Source organism: Delphinapterus leucas, chromosome 2, assembly GCF_059928025.1.
Source record: "Delphinapterus leucas isolate spDelLeu-1000000601 "Yukka" chromosome 2, BTC_Dleu_Yukka2, whole genome shotgun sequence".
Taxonomy (NCBI): Eukaryota; Metazoa; Chordata; class Mammalia; order Artiodactyla; family Monodontidae; genus Delphinapterus; species Delphinapterus leucas.
Window position 1 is genome coordinate 139904194 of NC_143130.1, and position 17125 is coordinate 139921318.

Genomic DNA, 17125 nt, shown 5'->3' on the forward strand with positions numbered 1-17125 from the left:
CCTCGTGGAGTATGTCACAGCTGGATGCCTACTTTCTTGCAGTTTAATTTCCAGGCTCCTAAATCTTAAAGAGCAGAACATCTCAAATCAATGTTTTGTTTTGTTTTTCCAGAGAGCCTATAAAATGTACTTTACTATTATTTATACCTCTTGGCTTTAGAGATTCTTTAGCCATTGAAGTAACACTGTCACAGAGTCAGCGTCCACGATGAAGGCATGAAGGCTCTTTGTTTCATTTTGCTTTCTAAAGTCACCTTTTTATACTTCAGGATTATATTATTTCATGCTCTTTGTGAACATTTTTATGACTAAAAAAATATGTAAAACTCAAACCTCAGTGAAATGCTAATTCATCCAGTTCAGCCCTTTCAGAAGTATTTCTCATAATTAGTGAACCATCATGGCCTTGGAGCTTGAAAAGAAGAAAGGAAATTCGGGAACCTGGAATCTGATTATAGCTTCAGGCAATGTGTCAGGTTGTCCTGGGCATTTCAAGTAGTTTTTCTGAATCTAGTTTCTTCTTTCTCTAAAAGGGACTTTCACATTAGACAGAGATACCGAGTGCTGATGAAGGGAAGGAAAATATAAAGAACCCTGAACTTTGAGGCATTATGTATAAGTCACATTGGTTACATTCTGGAAAGAATGTTATATATGTATCGAGGCTGGCATAAGGTGACTTTCAGGGAGAGTAAAGACGGAAAGTAGTAGTAGTTGTAGTAGTTCTTATTTTTCACATGGTCTTAGAGTAAGTTTCTTTTAACACACAGCACCGCTGCTTGGTTTGCAGCATAGAAGTTTGATTGATAGCCAGACATATATTACTTTGTGGAGCAAATGTTTCTTTTAGTGAAAGAGAAATTGAAGTTTGGTAAGACCCCTGAATTTTAATACAACTTAGTAAGGTAACATGAACCATCCTGTTAGCATTTAATTTCTGCCTCTGGCTGGAAGCTGTGTAAGTGGCCAGACCCTGTGTTTATCCCCACCTTTGTTCAGGAAGACACCACTGAAAATAGTTTTGAAGGGCTACATATTTTTTTCCTATGGTCTATACAATTTGTTTTGTTAAAACTTCTTTTTACAAATGTTTTTACTTAATAGCAAAATTAAATGAAAATTTTGGCGAAGTTTTTCTTTTAAAACCCTAGAATTTCCCCCTCTATTTTGCACTTTTGCAGTCTAGAGGAGCACTTTAAAAACAGCTTGGCAAAGGGAGCTATCACTCTGAATTTCTATAGTATTTTAAGTGCTCTAGCTGTGACCCAGTTTCTCATAGATTATTCTCAGTACAAGATGCCACCGAGGGTAATTACACTAGTTATAGATAAGGTTACAACTCCTTCTGGCAAATTTCCCATCCCATTATTGGAGGAATTGTTTCATATTGTGGTATATCATTCCCTCATTACATCAAAAGTGTCAAAGGCTAAGGTGACTTAGAATGTGAATGTGTCTGAACTCTGTAGAAGATAATTTTAAGAACTTGCCTCGTATCTGTTAAATTATCTATTAATATCCAATTTAATGGATAAGTATTACAATGAGCATAATTTTAAAATGTATTATGCATAACAAGGTGATTTTGAGATGCAGTTAACCTTATGGTAATTGGGCCTTATTGATCAGGGTCTAAAACCTTCTCTGCCACAGAGGATTCAGTACCACATGCTTGTCTGCTCAGTGGTCAGTGGTTTTACTCTCTCATCAGGAAAGCACAGGGCTAAAGGTAAAAGAAATTAAGCAGAACTAATTTGTTTTTATTTAGTTGTTTAACCAGTCAGCAGTTGGTTTACCTTGCTTTCACTCTCCCCTTTTCGTTGGCAATGCATAAGTACACACAAAAGGAGCCAGGGGCTTAAAGGAGGGGAGAGCTGTGATACTTTGCTTTGATACTTTTTGCTTAGAGTTATCGCTTTGGAGTGTTTACTTGCCTGGCACTGTGCTGGGTGCCATAGGATGTCCCAAGACTTAAGGTAGCACTGTTGCCTTTGGCAGTGCATGGCTAATTGGAGAACAGTGACACAGGCAAGATGACCTGTGAACAATTCAGGCCTTAGACTGGTCTGGATGGAAGGAGACGGGGAGCCCAGCCAAGGTGAGGCAAGGGGGCAGCAGCAGGGTTTCCCTGAGAAAGTGGGCCTCGAGGGCCATTAACAGTTACACAGGCAGGGGAGCAGAGGCAGTTCCAAGGGTGCAGCAGGAGCAAAGGCACCAGAGCGGGTACAGGCCGGGCTATAGCGAGAGCCCTGTAATTGCAGCAGACGATTATCACTTGGATTAAATGAGACCAGGCAGGAGGGCCTGAGATCCAGGCCTGGTGCCTTTGTCAGGGCCCGAGTCAGCCCAGGGTCAGTTTATAAAATGGAGGTAATGAAAGCAGTGGGCTTGTAAGAATGAGACCCAGCGTGTGAGAAGCACTGACAGAGTGCCTGTATGTGGCAGCTGCTCAGTTAATGGCCCATTTGTGTACCTGGGGGATCCGGAATTGGTGCCGTTTGTTCCAGAGAACAGCACTGTCTTAATGAGGTTTTGAGTCTGATCTCTGACGGGTTTGCAGGATAGGCTGGAGGGGTCAGAGCTGGAGGCACAGGCTGCTCTCAGATAGGGAGCTCTTTCTATTGCCCAGCTCAGACCTGATGAGGGACAGACTGGAGAGAGACAAAACCTGTCACTAGCATTTAGAGACTGATTTTCTGCCTGGGGACAATGAGTAGGAATGTTTCCAAGTTGAAGTCAAGATTTCCTACCTTTCCACACTTAGTGTCTTTCTTCTTTTCTGCTTATTTCATTCCCAAAGACTGGCGACCCTCTCTGTGTCTTACCTTGCTGACTAGGAATTTAATTACCAGCCACGCAGTCATTACACCAGATTCCACCGCGGTGAAAGCCCGTGGCATGTTCCATGGGCAGTATTGTGATGCACACGTGTCTGCAGCACTTGGTTATCTTTAAAAGCTCTTCTTACCCCCATACCGCGAAAGTTCGCGGACCCTTTGGCCAGGGGCACCTGCCACAGCCTTGCCTGGAGCCGAGAAGGCAGCGGGAAGGAAAGGCCTTCTCATCCCAGGGGCCGAGCAGGGGAGGAAGTACAGGCCCTTTTTATGTGCTCACAGCATGAGAGTCCAGCGTCCCTCACAGCGCCCAGAAAGAGGCTGTCTGGAAGGTGTGACGCTCCAAGCCACCAGGGACCCTGCCTTTTACAGACTTGAGAAGTGAGTAGAATGGACATGATGTACCCGAGAATGAGACCTGTTCGTCAGGCCCCTGGAAGAGCCAGCAACAACTTCTCTGCTGTGTGTATGTAGGCGACATGGGGCAACTTAAGATTCACTCTGCTTTATTCCCTAAAACAGACCTCTCCCTTCTGTTAAAAAAAAAAGAAGAAGAAAGAAAGAAACTTGGAAGCTGGCTTATATTGCAAAATGAACCCACCTAAAATACACTTTTATGAAGTGTTCTGCCATTCTTTTTTTCCAGATGCTCACTTAACATGACAGCCGGGGTGTAGTAAACCACAAAAGGCTACTTTAAAGAAGAGGGGTTTGGCTTAAATCCACTGAAGCAGAGCTAAAGTTGATCTAGCCATCCATCCTTAACTTAGTTTAATTATGCCTGGATGTTCCAGTTCTCTGGGCAAATTTTTGAAATACCTGAGTAGAGCAAGGTGGAGTTAAATACTGGTTTTAAATGGCTGGTTTGTTTCCTGCCTTGCAAAGAAAGTCGAAGTGGATGTCTCACAAGTTGCCACCCTCCTGCTCACCAGAACACTGCCAAGCTTTAAAAGCAATTAAAAGGTTAGGATTGGTAGGGTCCTTAAATTACAGAGATTAGCGACTCAATCTGTGGATGACAGATGATACTAAGAACTCTTTGGCAACCTATAGAAGCCTCCCAGAGGGCCGTGTACGCTTCTCCTCTTTCCCCAAAGGTACAGCTTTTTTGTCTGCTCCCACAGACCACGTGCAAGGCAGGATGTTGACAGGTAGATTTTCTTAAGTACTAGCCATTAAAGTCTCAAGTCTCTTTGTGGGCCACATGAAGAGAAACCAAAATTGTTATGAATTAGAGCCAGTGTTTGGTCCAGACAGCCTCTGGGGATTGAGCAGCATAAATATATACAATTTCAAAAGCAAGAAGTTCTGCACTCCATATGGGGAGCTAATGAAATGCAAATCTGATACTTCAAGTATTGTTCTCACTCTGATGTTCAACGCCTTTTCTCTTAAACGCAAAACAGAAGGACTCAGCAGAAAGACACCATAAAGTGGTTTCTTCCACTCCGTGTGAAAAGGACACAGAACTAATCTTTTTTTTTTTTTTTTTTTTAAATAAGTGGAGCTTTTCTCGTGGTAACTAGACATTTCCACAGCCAGCTGGTTTTCATCAGTGGCAGTTTCAACCTTGCTTAATGTCCCACTTCTTTGGCCTTGCGTGGCTACACCATGGTGTTTGCCCTTACTTGACTCAAGAGCCTTCAGTGTCCTGGAATCTAGGGCTACCCAGGGCCCATGTGGTAGAGACCCTGATGCCGGGATACAGTTTTTCCTGTCATATGTTTTACCCGTGCCAACTTGGCTAAATTGTTCCATTTAAGTTTGGGAGTTTTCCATTATGATGTTCTAATGCACATATTCACGGGAAATGACTGACTCCAGAATGACTAAATCAACCTAGAGACGTCTGCCCAGATCCAGAGTCACTGTCCACAGCTCAGGAGTTATTATGGTGCTACAACTTGGACTAGGGAAGAGAATGGGTCTTATTCTAGAACATGGACAATTTGGCATGTTGCCTAGGTGCTCTATTTGGGTTTGAAAGCATGAAATAGAAGAGAATGATATTTGTACAATAGGATTCCCAAATCTGTTCCTTCCGTGGCCTACTTATTAGTACATGAAACAACATTCAGTTTCAATGGCAGGATGGATGGTTTTAACAAGATCGTGTCAAAATCTGGAGAAATAGGACAAGGCAGAGGTGTCCAGAGTGGTTTCTTTCCTCCTTCGTGGGCTTTATGGCCACCCCTGCACTGATCCAACCCTCTCGTTTACCTGGGAGAGCACAGCTGACCATGTATGCTTCATGTACCCTTGTGTGGAGTGTTTCAGCTTATCATTAGATTCTCTCAAACATTATAACCACCTTTAAAATAAGCACCATGTCTTCTAATTATTTTTTAATTCTCCCAGGTCTAATGGGTGCTCTATACAGAGAGGAAACTCTGATGAAACAATGGGTATGAGAGCACTTTGGGAAGCTTCATGATAACCCTACTAAGCGCTGTTTATTTATCAAATAGCTGTCCTTAAATATTAATGTTACATAAGTACTGCTGCTTTCTTTTTTTCTGGGTGGAAAAGTCTGCCTTGCAGAGTATACGTATAGTTTATTGAGCCCTTTCTATGGCCAGACACTATGCTAAACATGTCTCATGCATTATTTCACTTTATACACAGACAAAAATCCTTTTTTTTTTTTACATAGGTTATCATTATCTCTATTTTATAGACGAAGAAACTGAGGCTGAAGAGAAAAATTTTTCCAATTTTTCTGACACTGACCAAGAAGTGTCAGCCAGGCACAGCCTGTCTGATGCCAAAGTCCCTTCCTTCAAATGTTACACATGAAGGCTATATGCCTTGCTCTGTATTTGTGTGTTCATGTCTTTATTCCCAGTCCTAAATGTCATTCTTCTCGAAGATCATAAACTAGAAGAACTGATCGAATAATTGTACTATAACATATTAGTGGTAGCTTATAAGGAAGTAAGATGTTTTAAATAAGTCTGGGTCTGATGCTTACAAGTAGAACAAAAGAATGACCCTATTGTTACAGCTAATAATCTGATTAAGATTTTTTTCCCTGGTTAAGACTTTTGGTTGTATGTAATAAAAACATATTTTTACAAGTACGTTTTAATTTCAACTCTTTTCACAGTCAGTACTTTGTTGTCCTGCCAGAATCAAGACATAAATCCTTAATATAAATTAGTAAATCATATGAATTAATGGTAGACAGAAAAACAGAAAATAGATTTGGGTTTTTGCTTAAATCCTTCCCTATGAGATATTAACTAGATAAGCATTATTTGTAAAAAGAATTTGGGATTAGCAATCAAAAGTCTTGGGTTTGTGTTAGATACTGCCCCTCTGTATATGTTTGACCTTGGGCAAATCACTTAGCCATTCTGAGCCTCATTTTCTCCCTCAATTAAAAAAAAAAATCATCACAGTTAATTTGAATGCCAAATGAAATAACACATATGAAAACTCCTCAGCTATACATTTTATTTTGTATATCAACTATTCAGTTTTTTAACAATAACATAGATCCTGCTAATCTTCTCAAAATCCATTTTTAATATGAGAGAGAACTTTAAACACTCCTGACACATAAGTTAAAAAGTTAGTTTTCCCCTTTCACCTTCAATTTGTGGATACTATATATTAAAGAAAACAGGTATGTGGGGGGGGGTTTCCCTATTTCTCATCCTCCAATCCCTTATTTAAGGAAACTAAATGGTAGAACATAACAGCTTTGTTCTCTGTGTCAGCAGAGCATTAGAAAGCCCTGGAAGAATGTTAAAGCCGTTTCAAAAGACTATTTTTAGGGGCAACATTGTCAGGAAAGAAGCTTTCACTGAGAGATTTGGAGAAGAACTGGCACTTGAAGATCAACAGCTGGGATAGCAAAATGCGTTACCTTGTATTAAATGTTTACGGCTCAAGCCGATATCGTTAACAACAAGTAAAATATTCTTTCTCCAGGTTGAAATTATCCAACGATGAAATCAAACGGGCAATTCTAACCATGGATGAGCAGGAAGATCTGCCCAAGGACATGTTGGAACAGGTGAGCTGCCGGGCAACGCTCAGAGCACGGGTGACACCGGACTCTCAGCAGGGAGGGCGTACTGAGGAAAGGAATCTGGTTGTTGCTGGTAGATGATTTCCTCATCTCTGAATTGAGGAGGTTGAACCAAAGTTCCACACAGCTCTGTCAGAAGCCTCTAGGACTTGATTCTTCCCTTGTTTCCAAAATGATGGGTGAGAAGGACAGTCCAGACTTCGTCAAATGCCTGGGACCCTCGATGCTGGAATCTGTCTCTCATGCTGCCTGCCATCAAGTTGTTACTCCTTAGCAGGTCATAGAAATCTACTAGCTTTAGTAGAAAATGTCTGTTTCACTGGAATGTTGAGAATCTCAGCACTGTGAGGTCACAGGCTGCACTGCATAAACTGAGTCATTGCTTAATCCCTGACACAATTTGTGTCTTGGTCTTGGCTCCCTGTTCCCACAACCACAGAAGCCACTGTTAACCCCCTAGCACTGTCATCTTCATCAAAACACTCGTATGTGTCGTAAGGTGGGGTGTAAACTTCTTGGGGCTGGGCCTTGTCTCCGTAAGTTGTATAGCACCCTTCTTGCATTGTAAATGGCAGGAAATTCAAATGCTGGGGATAGTAAGTATGGTGTAGATTTATACACAATCAGTATACATCCTTGTCCGTGGTATTTGAAGATAATTTGTATTTTTTATGTCCAGGCAACAAGTTGGATGTGGTGCCCTAGCCTCTCGTCATGCAGTTTCCATAACATGCTCCATGCAGCCACTCCAGCTGTGTTGTGTGTTGTTGGCAGCTTGGTTCAGTTATTTCCCACATGATACTGTTGATGATACTGTACTAGCAGATGCCCCAGGGATTGTTACCTATCTCTCAGTCTGGCCCTAACTTTTTCTGTGCATTGTGGGGACAGTCTCTGAATGCTCTAAGCCTGTTCTGTCTCCTTGTCCCTGCAACAGAAACATATTTTGAGAGATTTTGGTCAAGAGGCCTCCATTTGTTAGAGCCAGGACCACTTAAGGTCAACAGTGGACACAGGTGATCATGATTTCAGGCTGAACTTGAGGGATCACCTGTAGGCAGGCTGAGCTCCCAGGAGAAGAGGAAATGGATACTTTGCTCCGCTAACAGGGACCCCAGTGGAGTGCCTGTATGCATGTGCATTTTCCACGGTTCTCACTGATTTCCCAGAAGGCCTCAGATACCAGGCAGGGAGGAGTGATGTGTGTGGTATCACCACACCTCCATGGACCCACTCCTCCCTGAAACCTCTGCAGCTGCAGTCATCCTGGGTGAAAACCGTCACACTTAGCAGTGGAGAAACTTTTCTTGCTGTCCTTTTAAGTTTTGATTTAGTTCCCAAAATAGCTAATGACTATGTTTCCAAGTCTGTTCGGATGCTCTGTGTATAAATAGTTTAAACGTATTCCTTTTTTCGAGCATTTTTAGCTCCTCTGCCCACTCTTCCCTCCCTCGCGGAATACCAGTCAAAACAGAGCCTCTGCCCCAAGAGAGTGGAGCCCAGCTGCCCTCTGTCCCTCCCTGGCCACCAGGTGACCCTGCGCTCCAAATGCCTGCATCAAAAATTGCTTCACCCAGAGTGAAGAACTAAGCAGAAAACTGCTTTAGTCCTTAGGTCTTCAGCCTCTATCGATAAGGTCGTATGCTTAAAATTCCACAAGATCTGTTTACTGTGAAATTGCAACCAGCAAAATTCCTCCTTGAGGGAAAGGATTTCAGAATCTTGCCAAAAGGGCTTGTAGTGCAAATAGAACGTACTTCAAATAAATACAAGTAAGAAAATCAGTCTACTGAAGCCGAATCTGGCCAAGTGGATACTTTTGACCTGGCCTCTGCTGATGGTTGTGGGTGTCTTGCTCTCTGCTCATCTCCCAGGCTCTTTCTTTTCCTCCTTATTCTACCCCCCTTCCTCTGCTTCCTTTGCCTTCACACAGCATCCTTTACTACTCGGTATGATCTGCATTTGAGCCACATTCCACCCCTCCTTTCCTGCTGCTTTTAGCCACCGAGATCAGATCTCAGATGAGATCCACACACTCCCCTTTCTTGGGATGCACACCTCTCTCCTTATCTCCAGGTGTTTGTCTGGCTCTTCATTCCTCTCAAAACTGTCCAAACACAGTCTGTTCTTGACTCTGACTTGAGACGGCCTGAGCCTTTAGCCCGTGCCTCTCACTGTGCTCTTGTGAGTAACAAGAGACAGATGGTGTCTGTGTTATCCTGAACAGGGGCCTGTAGGCTCAGCAGGGCAGGTATGGGGGGACCCCTGAAACTAGAACTGAATTTCCTTGTCCAGAAGGAAAAAATCCAAACTCAGGGGAAAAAATAAGCCTTGTCCTCTCTCTTCTTCCTTCCTTCCCTTGCCCTACTACCTTCCCTCCAGCACTGAGGAAGAACAAGAAGACATTTGTCCAGTGTTACCATATGAACGTGGGAACATCCATGCCTAGAAGCTCTCAGGCCACCAGACCTGTGAATTCCCTGGCATCTACTTCCGTCTTTCCTCCATCCACCCCATTAGGAGAGAGGGGTGTCCCTGGCTTCTGCTCTGGCCCATCCTTTCCTTCTGCTCAGGGACCTCACCCAGAGGGCCCTGCCCCTCTCCTCAAGGTCTCCCACCTTGCCCTCTCAACATGTAACTTGTTCAGGTCCCAGCCCTTCCCACACACACCTCTTAAGACCGCACATCCCCATCTGCTACTGTCCTCTCTCTCTTTTTTTTTTTTTTTTTTTTTTTTTGCGGTACGCGGGCCTCTCACTGCTGTGGCCTCTCCCGCTGCGGAGCACAGGCTCCGGACGCGCAGGCTCAGCGGCCATGGCTCACGGGCCCAGCCGCTCCGCGGCATGTGGGATCTTCCCGGACCGGGGCACGAACCCGTGTCCCCTGCATCGGCAGGCAGACTCTCAACCACTGCGCCACCAAGGAAGCCCCTCCTCTCTCTTTTTTGACACAGCCAGTTCTTGAAAGCTTGTTCACTCTTCCTCACCTCACTGCAGTCCGTCCCCCTCACCTCCCTTAAGCTGTTCTCACTAAGGATACGAACTTTCTTGTTGACAAAGCCAGGGAGTACTTTGCAGTCCTTATCTTCCTTGACGTATTGGTGGTGTGTGACACCGATGACCACTTGCCCCATGGTGAAACATCTCTTCCCTTGGCCCTGTGATTCCACATAGGCCCCTCCACTGCCTTCTAGGAAGGTTCCTCTTCTTATTCTCATCACATCAATGCTGGCTTCTCTCCAGCCCTGCTTTTTTCTCTTGATGGGCCCCCTGGTTACCTTACTCACATCCATGCATGTTGTAACCCACACCAAAGCTTTGTCTTCCAGATTTCTTTGGGATTTCAGACCCATTTGTCCACCTGCCTACTAGAAATCACGACTTGGTTCTCTTGCCAGTATTTCAAACACTAAATTCACCTTCTCCTCACCCACCTTCCTCCAACCTTCTCCTCCTGTGTTCCCTGTTACACTCTGTGTACATCATTGCCCAAGCCGGAAGTCTGGACCTCATCCTTTTGACCCTCATCTACCACAGTCGACAAGTCAGGCCAGTTCAAACCCCGTAAATATCTCTAGAACCTGTCCACTACCCATTCCAGGCCACCACCGTCTCTCACCTGGATTACTGCATCAACAATCTAATCACAACCCCCAATACTTTTGATCCTTTCTAGTTCTTTCTCCATTCTGCAGGCAGAGTGTTCTTTTTAAAGTGCAAACTCATTCCCCTACTTGAGATTTTAAGTTACATCCCATGCCCTCAAAATAAAGACTGAATTTTTTGCAAGGCCCTTGCTCCTCCCTGGCCTTGCCCACTGCTGCCCTCCCCCACGGCTGTGGTGGCCGCTCTTCCTCCTGTGTAAGTGCTGCACTGCCCCTTCCAGGACCCAGCATGATAAGCACTCTGCCTGGAATATATCTCCAACCTCAAACCGTTCATCTCCTTCCCTGTAGTTCCAGTTCTCTTTCTCTGCTGGTGGTACCCAGACTGACTGCCTTTTCTGAGATCCCTTAATTAAATCCAACGAACATTTGAAAACCTGCTAAATGGACCACGCAATGCCAGCATCAAGTTTATGGGGAGGATCTCAGGGTCCAGAGGCTCAGTGTAATTTTTTTTTTTTTTTAAGTCCAAGAATATTTGATCTAGAAAATAGCACACAAACACAGCCCTGGGCATACACATACACGTTTGTGCCTTTAAAGAAAATTAGACACATACAGAAGTGCTTTTTCTACTTTAAGTATTATTGCTATCTCTTCCACATTCCATGCTCATTTCTTCATCCAAAATAAAATATGGAATCAAGAACTTCACATCCCATTGTGTTCCTCTCACCTAACTCTACATGGAGCAAAAAATGAGATGGAATTAGATAAGCCAAAGAAATAAGCAAATTGATTAGAAAATACACATAAAATTACTCATTTCAGCATGATGTAATAGGAAAAAAGCATAGAGCTGGAAGTCGAGACCCAGGTTCTATTTCTGAAGATCACACACACTTGCTTTATAATCCTGGGTGAGTGACCTAATCTCTCTGGACCTCAGTTGTAGCATCTTCTCATGAGAAGGTTGAATCTCCAAGGCCCCTTTCTAATGGACTATGTAAAGTGGGTCCTAGTAAAGAACTTCCCAATTCTGATTTGAGGGGCACTACAGAACACATAGATACCAGAAATGAATCTTACACTGGTTTAACTACTTTCAAGTAAAAATAGAAAGGTTTTTTTCCCATTTTATTGAAATATAATTGACATACATCACTATAAATTTAAGGTGTGTGGCAGAATGGTTTGACTTACAAATATGAAATGATTTCCACAATAGGTTTAGTTAGCATCCATCATCTCATATAGATAAAAGTTTTTTAGAGGCAAAAAACCAGAACAACCTTTTTTTCCCTTTCTGATGAGAACTCTTAGGATTTACTGTCTTAATAACTTTCATTATATATCAAGCAGCAGTGTTAATTATAACCATGATGTTGTACACTACATCCCCGTTACCGATTTATCTTGTAACTGGAAGTTTGTACCTTTTGGCCACCTAAATGGAAAGATTTAATCACTTCATTGTATCTGAACAGTCACCTGTGAGGAGAGCTTATAAATTAAATGTTAAAATTTCATCTTGGGACAATTTAACTGAAAGCGTGAAAAATTAGGGCAAGAATTTAAATTATAAACCTCAGTTTTAATATTTGCATGTACTTTTTAGCTCTTGAAATTTGTTCCTGAAAAAAGTGACATTGATCTGTTGGAGGAACATAAACATGAACTGGATCGGATGGCCAAGGCTGATAGATTCCTTTTCGAGATGAGCAGGTGAGTTTGAAAATGTTTAAAAAGCAAAGATGGGGCTTTCCTGGTGGCGCAGTGGTTGAGAGTCCGCCTGCCGATGCAGGGGACACAGGTTCGTGCCCCGGCCCGGGAAGATCCCACATGCCGCGGAGCGCCTGGGCCCGTGAGCCATGGCCGCTGAGCCTGCGCATCCGGAGCCCGTGCTCCGCAACAGGAGAGGCCGCAACAGTGAGAGGCCGGCTTACAGAAAAAAAAAAAAAAAAAGTAAAGATGCCCCTGGCCTTTCTAAGGAAGTGAATCTTTTGATTCCTGTTGAATTATCTGGGCCAGTTAACCTGCCTTAACTTGAAGCCTTTTTAAATCCCCAAATCTCCTCAAGTCTGAGTTGTGTGGAACTTGATTGTTTTGTTTATGTGAGTTCTCACCCATGGGTGAGCCAGGGTCAGAGTTTCTTCAGAGTTATCTCTATTTCTGGGCCTCTTTGGCTCATGTACTTTGACCTAATCAAGTCATAACTTTTCTGGGTTCTAGTCAGTGTCATTCTCCTCAGCACTTTGATCCCTTGGGATTCTAGCCCACTCCTCCTTATACCTCAACATCTCAAGGTTGTTGTAAAATAGAAAACAATGGGCAGACTCAGAGGTATCAACGTAGAGCCCACATAACTAAATAGCCAGGGTCTGGATGTCAAATCATGACACACGCAGACATCACTAATCGATCGTGGCACTCTTCCCACGGAACCTTGGCAAGCTTTCTCAACCCTTCTCCAGAAAGCCCCGCAGCAGCCACTGCTCCATCATTGAGTTTGGCGTGTGAGCTGAGTTGCTTTGCCATCCCAGGCCTAGCGAATTGATTCTGCATTGGACAAGGACCAGTGATCCTGAAACTCTCAGTCAACCCCAGGGCAGAGCTCCTCCCCTGAGTGCCAGTGGCCTACATGGTGGCCAAGGTGAACACGCCACTCTGCATTTCTGCCATATCTGGACTTATTTTTGTTGTTTCACCTCAACTTGCCATTTTGTATACTACTGTAGAACAAAGGATGGTTTTGAAATTTTGACACGTATGCCCAGCAACCCTTCGTATGGACAAATACATGGCCACCTGCAATAACTGCGCCTTAGTAACTGTCTAGATCTTTGCATGCGTCTTAATCCTGCTATCAGCCCTGCCAGGAGGGCTGTCAGGCAGGGAGGTATTTTCTGCCAGCAACTGGAGGAGTTAAGGTTCTTGCCCAAGGTCACCTAATAAGAGCAGAACCTGGCCTGCATCTGTCTGATTATATGGTATAGTTTTGGATGAGGGCTGATCGCTAGTCCTACTGGACTGAAGTTTCCACCGGAGAGCAGGTTAGGCAGCGATTTCAGAAGGCCTGGGCAGGTATGCCCACCCTCACCCGCTCAGAAACACCAAGCAGCCTGTCTTGGTGGTGATCACAGGCCAGTGGCCTGTTGTCGCTAGTCGCTATCCTGGAAGGCAGAGCTTTCCAGCCCCGAGGGGTACAGCTAGGGACCTAACTGTGAAGAAAGAGGAAGGTTTGGGGATGTGAGTGGGGAGAGGATGGTGTGAGGAGAGAATGCCGGAGACAAGTTTTAGCCTACAGTTCTGCAAGGCACACTTTGTGGCAAGTGAAGCACCATGGCAGGAGTGCAGGCAACTGCCCTTCATTTGCAGCAGAAGCGGGGAGTCTTTACATTTTCATTCCTTTTTATCGCTTTTCTGTTCTCAAGAGCTACTAGGACTCTGAGGAAATGAAGGGGGCTTTAGTCAACGGCAGTTAGCTCTCACTTTCTTTTAGCAATTGCATAAGCTGATTGGAGCTAAGGCCCTGCTGCACTTATCCGCACACTCCCCGTAGGGCACTGGGAAATGGGCTCTCCAGGTGCAGTTGGCCTCAGGCCCTGTGCTCCCGTCCAGGAGAGGAACTCTGTGTGTGTGTGTGCGTGTTGGGGTGGGAGTGCTCTAAGGTACCATCACCTCCATATTCATTGAGTGAACATACGTGTATTAAGTACATGTTCATTAGTTGATGCTTGCTCTTACAGAATCAATCATTACCAGCAAAGACTGCAGTCGCTGTACTTCAAAAAGAAGTTTGCAGAGCGTGTGGCAGAAGTGAAACCCAAAGTAGAAGGTAAAGTCAAGCTGCCCAGACTGGCAATGATGTTCATCTCAAGTACCCATTTACAAGTGCAATGCAAGTGCATATAGTAAACTAGATCCCTTTGGTGATTTTTTTTTTTTTTTTTGCTTGAAAGCTGTTGGAATTCTAGCAGATAATTACTTAAGGTCTGTCCTTGGCTTGATGGCCTAGCCTGGGTTCTGGAACTCACAGCACACTCCCTGGACTCCTCTGCAGAACTGGGCTTTTGCTATCTGGGTATTGGTGAGGAATTTATTTGATCGTTACTGGCATTAAACCTACAGTTAGCTTTCTTGTAACGGGGCCTTACTGGACTTTTCTGAGGGAAGATTTGAGGCTGATACACGGTTTGATTTTGAGGCTGTTAAATTTTTAGGTGCTTGAAATGTGGGCAACTGAAGAGCACAGCCACAGAGTGCAGGCTGACTTTGGGGTCCTGATGACACCTGCCAGCTGTGACATGTCACACGTTTGCCCAGTTTTTCTATCAGTGGAATTGATCAACTGTCCTGTGATCTGACTCACACCAGGCAAGAAAGGGTTTGCAAAGGAATGTGGAAAATGCAGTAGCTGCTCTATGTATTCCTAACTGCTTATGGTCGGTGAGTCAGCCAAGAAAAAGACTGAGAAAGGCTAGGATTGTGCACCTGTCTCTGGGTCTCTTGAACAACTTGAGCTGGCTCTCCTTGCCCCCTTGCTCTTGGCTTCTGGTAAAGGTGTTCGGAAAGTGCTCCCTGGTAGTCTAACAGCCCCATGTTACATCTCCAGTGTCTGTCATCAGGTGTGTGGATTTAGGATGGGTATCATTGAAAAGTCTTGTTGTAATAGTTTTATGTATTTTGTTTTGAAGCAATTCGTTCTGGTTCAGAAGAGGTGTTTAGGAGCAGTGCCCTGAAGCAGTTGCTGGAAGTGGTTTTGGCATTTGGAAATTACATGAATAAAGGCCAAAGAGGCAATGCATATGGATTCAAGATATCCAGCCTAAATAAGATTGCTGACACAAAATCCAGTATCGATAAGTAAGTATGGAAGATCTGGGAGCTCAGGTCGGGGCTCAGCTTTGTACCCTCTGGTCCTCCTGGGCCTCTTCATCCCAAAGTGTCTGGTCTGCACTTCTCCTTCTCCTGCTCTTTCCTTCTCCACTGACTCCTCCCTTCCTGTCTCATGACCACACGTATCCCCAAGTTCCTACTGGGCCAGTTATCCTTCATTTTCATTCCACAAGGATATCATCTAGTCCAAGTTTTTTGTGTTTGGGGTTTTCTCGGGTAAACTCATTACAGTGTAATACACGAAAGACAGGTTCACTCACCGTAAAGGTACAGCTTGATGACTTTCCACAAATTGAACACATCTGTATAACTAGTGCCCAGTTCAAGAAACAGAACCTTACCAGCACCCTAGTAGCCCCCTCACGGCCTCTCCTAATTGCTACTCCTCCACAGAGATAAAAAACTGACAGCTGATGACAGAATGTGAAGTTTGTTGGCTTTTTGGGTTATGGTTTCCTTGGTACCTGGAAGCTACCAGCTACCTTAAAAAATGACAATGTATAAATGCATTTTGGCTGTTGGTATTCAGCTGCTCATCCCAAGACTCATTAAAATGCTTCCTAGAAAGTGTGTTTTAGGTGAACAGATTCCTGTTAGAGACACCAGAAGGTGAAAATGTGCTAGTGTCATTTCCAGGTAAGGGCGTTAGGCATATTAACTCTAGCTTCCCTGAGAGCTGTGTTTCCCACTGACTTGGAAAGAATTTGTTTCTAAGGTAAACTTCTCTGTAACCCGAATTATTTTTAGAAGTATAGGCTGTTCACCCTAATTATTCCCAACCAGTGAGACTTTTTATTCTGTATTTTCTATAGGGCCAGTGAAGCATAGCATTATGGCAACCCTGAATCCATCGTATAAGAAACAAGCAGTGTGTTCAGTTGGGGTTAAAACCTTATTTTTGCATCGTGTAGAAATAGATTAACAAAGCACAGCTGATATGTTCTATCAACACCACCTTATTTTTCTTTGAATTTTATTATTTTTTATACAGCAGGTTCCTATTAGTTATCTATTTTATACACATCAGTGTATATATGTCAATCCCAATCGCCCAATTCATCACACCACCACCCCCACACCCCCACTTTCCCCCCTTAGTGTCCATACATTTGTTCTCTACATCTGTGTCTCACTTTCTGCCCTGCAAACCAGTTCACCTGTACCATTTTTTAGATGTCACATATATGTGTTAATATATGATATTTGTTTTTCTCTTTCTTACTTCACCCTGTATGACAGTCCCTAGGTCTATCTGCGTCTCTACAAATGACCCAATTTCGTTCCTTTTTATGGCCGAGTAATATTCCATTGTATATATGCACCACCTCTTCTTTATCCATTCATCTGTCGATGGGCATTTAGGTTGCTTCCATGACCTGGCTGTTGTAAATAGTGCTGCAGTGAACATTGGGGTGCATGTGTCTTTTTGAATTATGGTTTTCTCTGAACACCACCTTATTTTTAATGTAAGCACTTGATCCTTGCAGAGCCCGTTCACATTTGATTGCCACAACAACCCGTGAAGTCCCCAGGCCAAGTGTTGTATCGCCTGTTGTCAGATAAAGAAACCGAGGCAGGGTCAGGTGGCTCATTTAGCTTGTCTGAGGTCACAACCAGCAAGGTGTTTGGCCTTACAGGTATTTGACAGTTGTTCTAGTGGTCTGCCCACAGCTGTCCTCTACCAACAGACCGATTTTATTTGGAGGTTGCAGTAAGTAACTGCAGCATCTTACTTGCATATAAAGAGCAGCC

General features: G+C 43.9%; 1 protein-coding gene across 10 annotated transcripts in view; it reads left to right on the forward strand.

Annotated features, from left to right (window-relative positions):
* DAAM1 (dishevelled associated activator of morphogenesis 1) overlaps positions 1-17125 on the forward strand; it is a 179277-nt gene that overhangs the window by 141063 nt on the left and 21089 nt on the right. For 8 of the 10 annotated variants that reach the window (XM_089907765.1, XM_089907762.1, XM_089907764.1 and 5 more), the window contains 5 exons: positions 3117-3215; positions 6771-6855; positions 12093-12199; positions 14224-14312; positions 15172-15340. In XM_089907765.1, coding sequence (XP_089763891.1) covers positions 3117-3215; positions 6771-6855; positions 12093-12199; positions 14224-14312; positions 15172-15340 — 549 coding nt within the window. The remainder of the gene's footprint in view (positions 1-3116; positions 3216-6770; positions 6856-12092; positions 12200-14223; positions 14313-15171; positions 15341-17125) is intronic. The other 2 variants (XM_089907771.1, XM_089907766.1) reach the window with 1 other exon arrangement.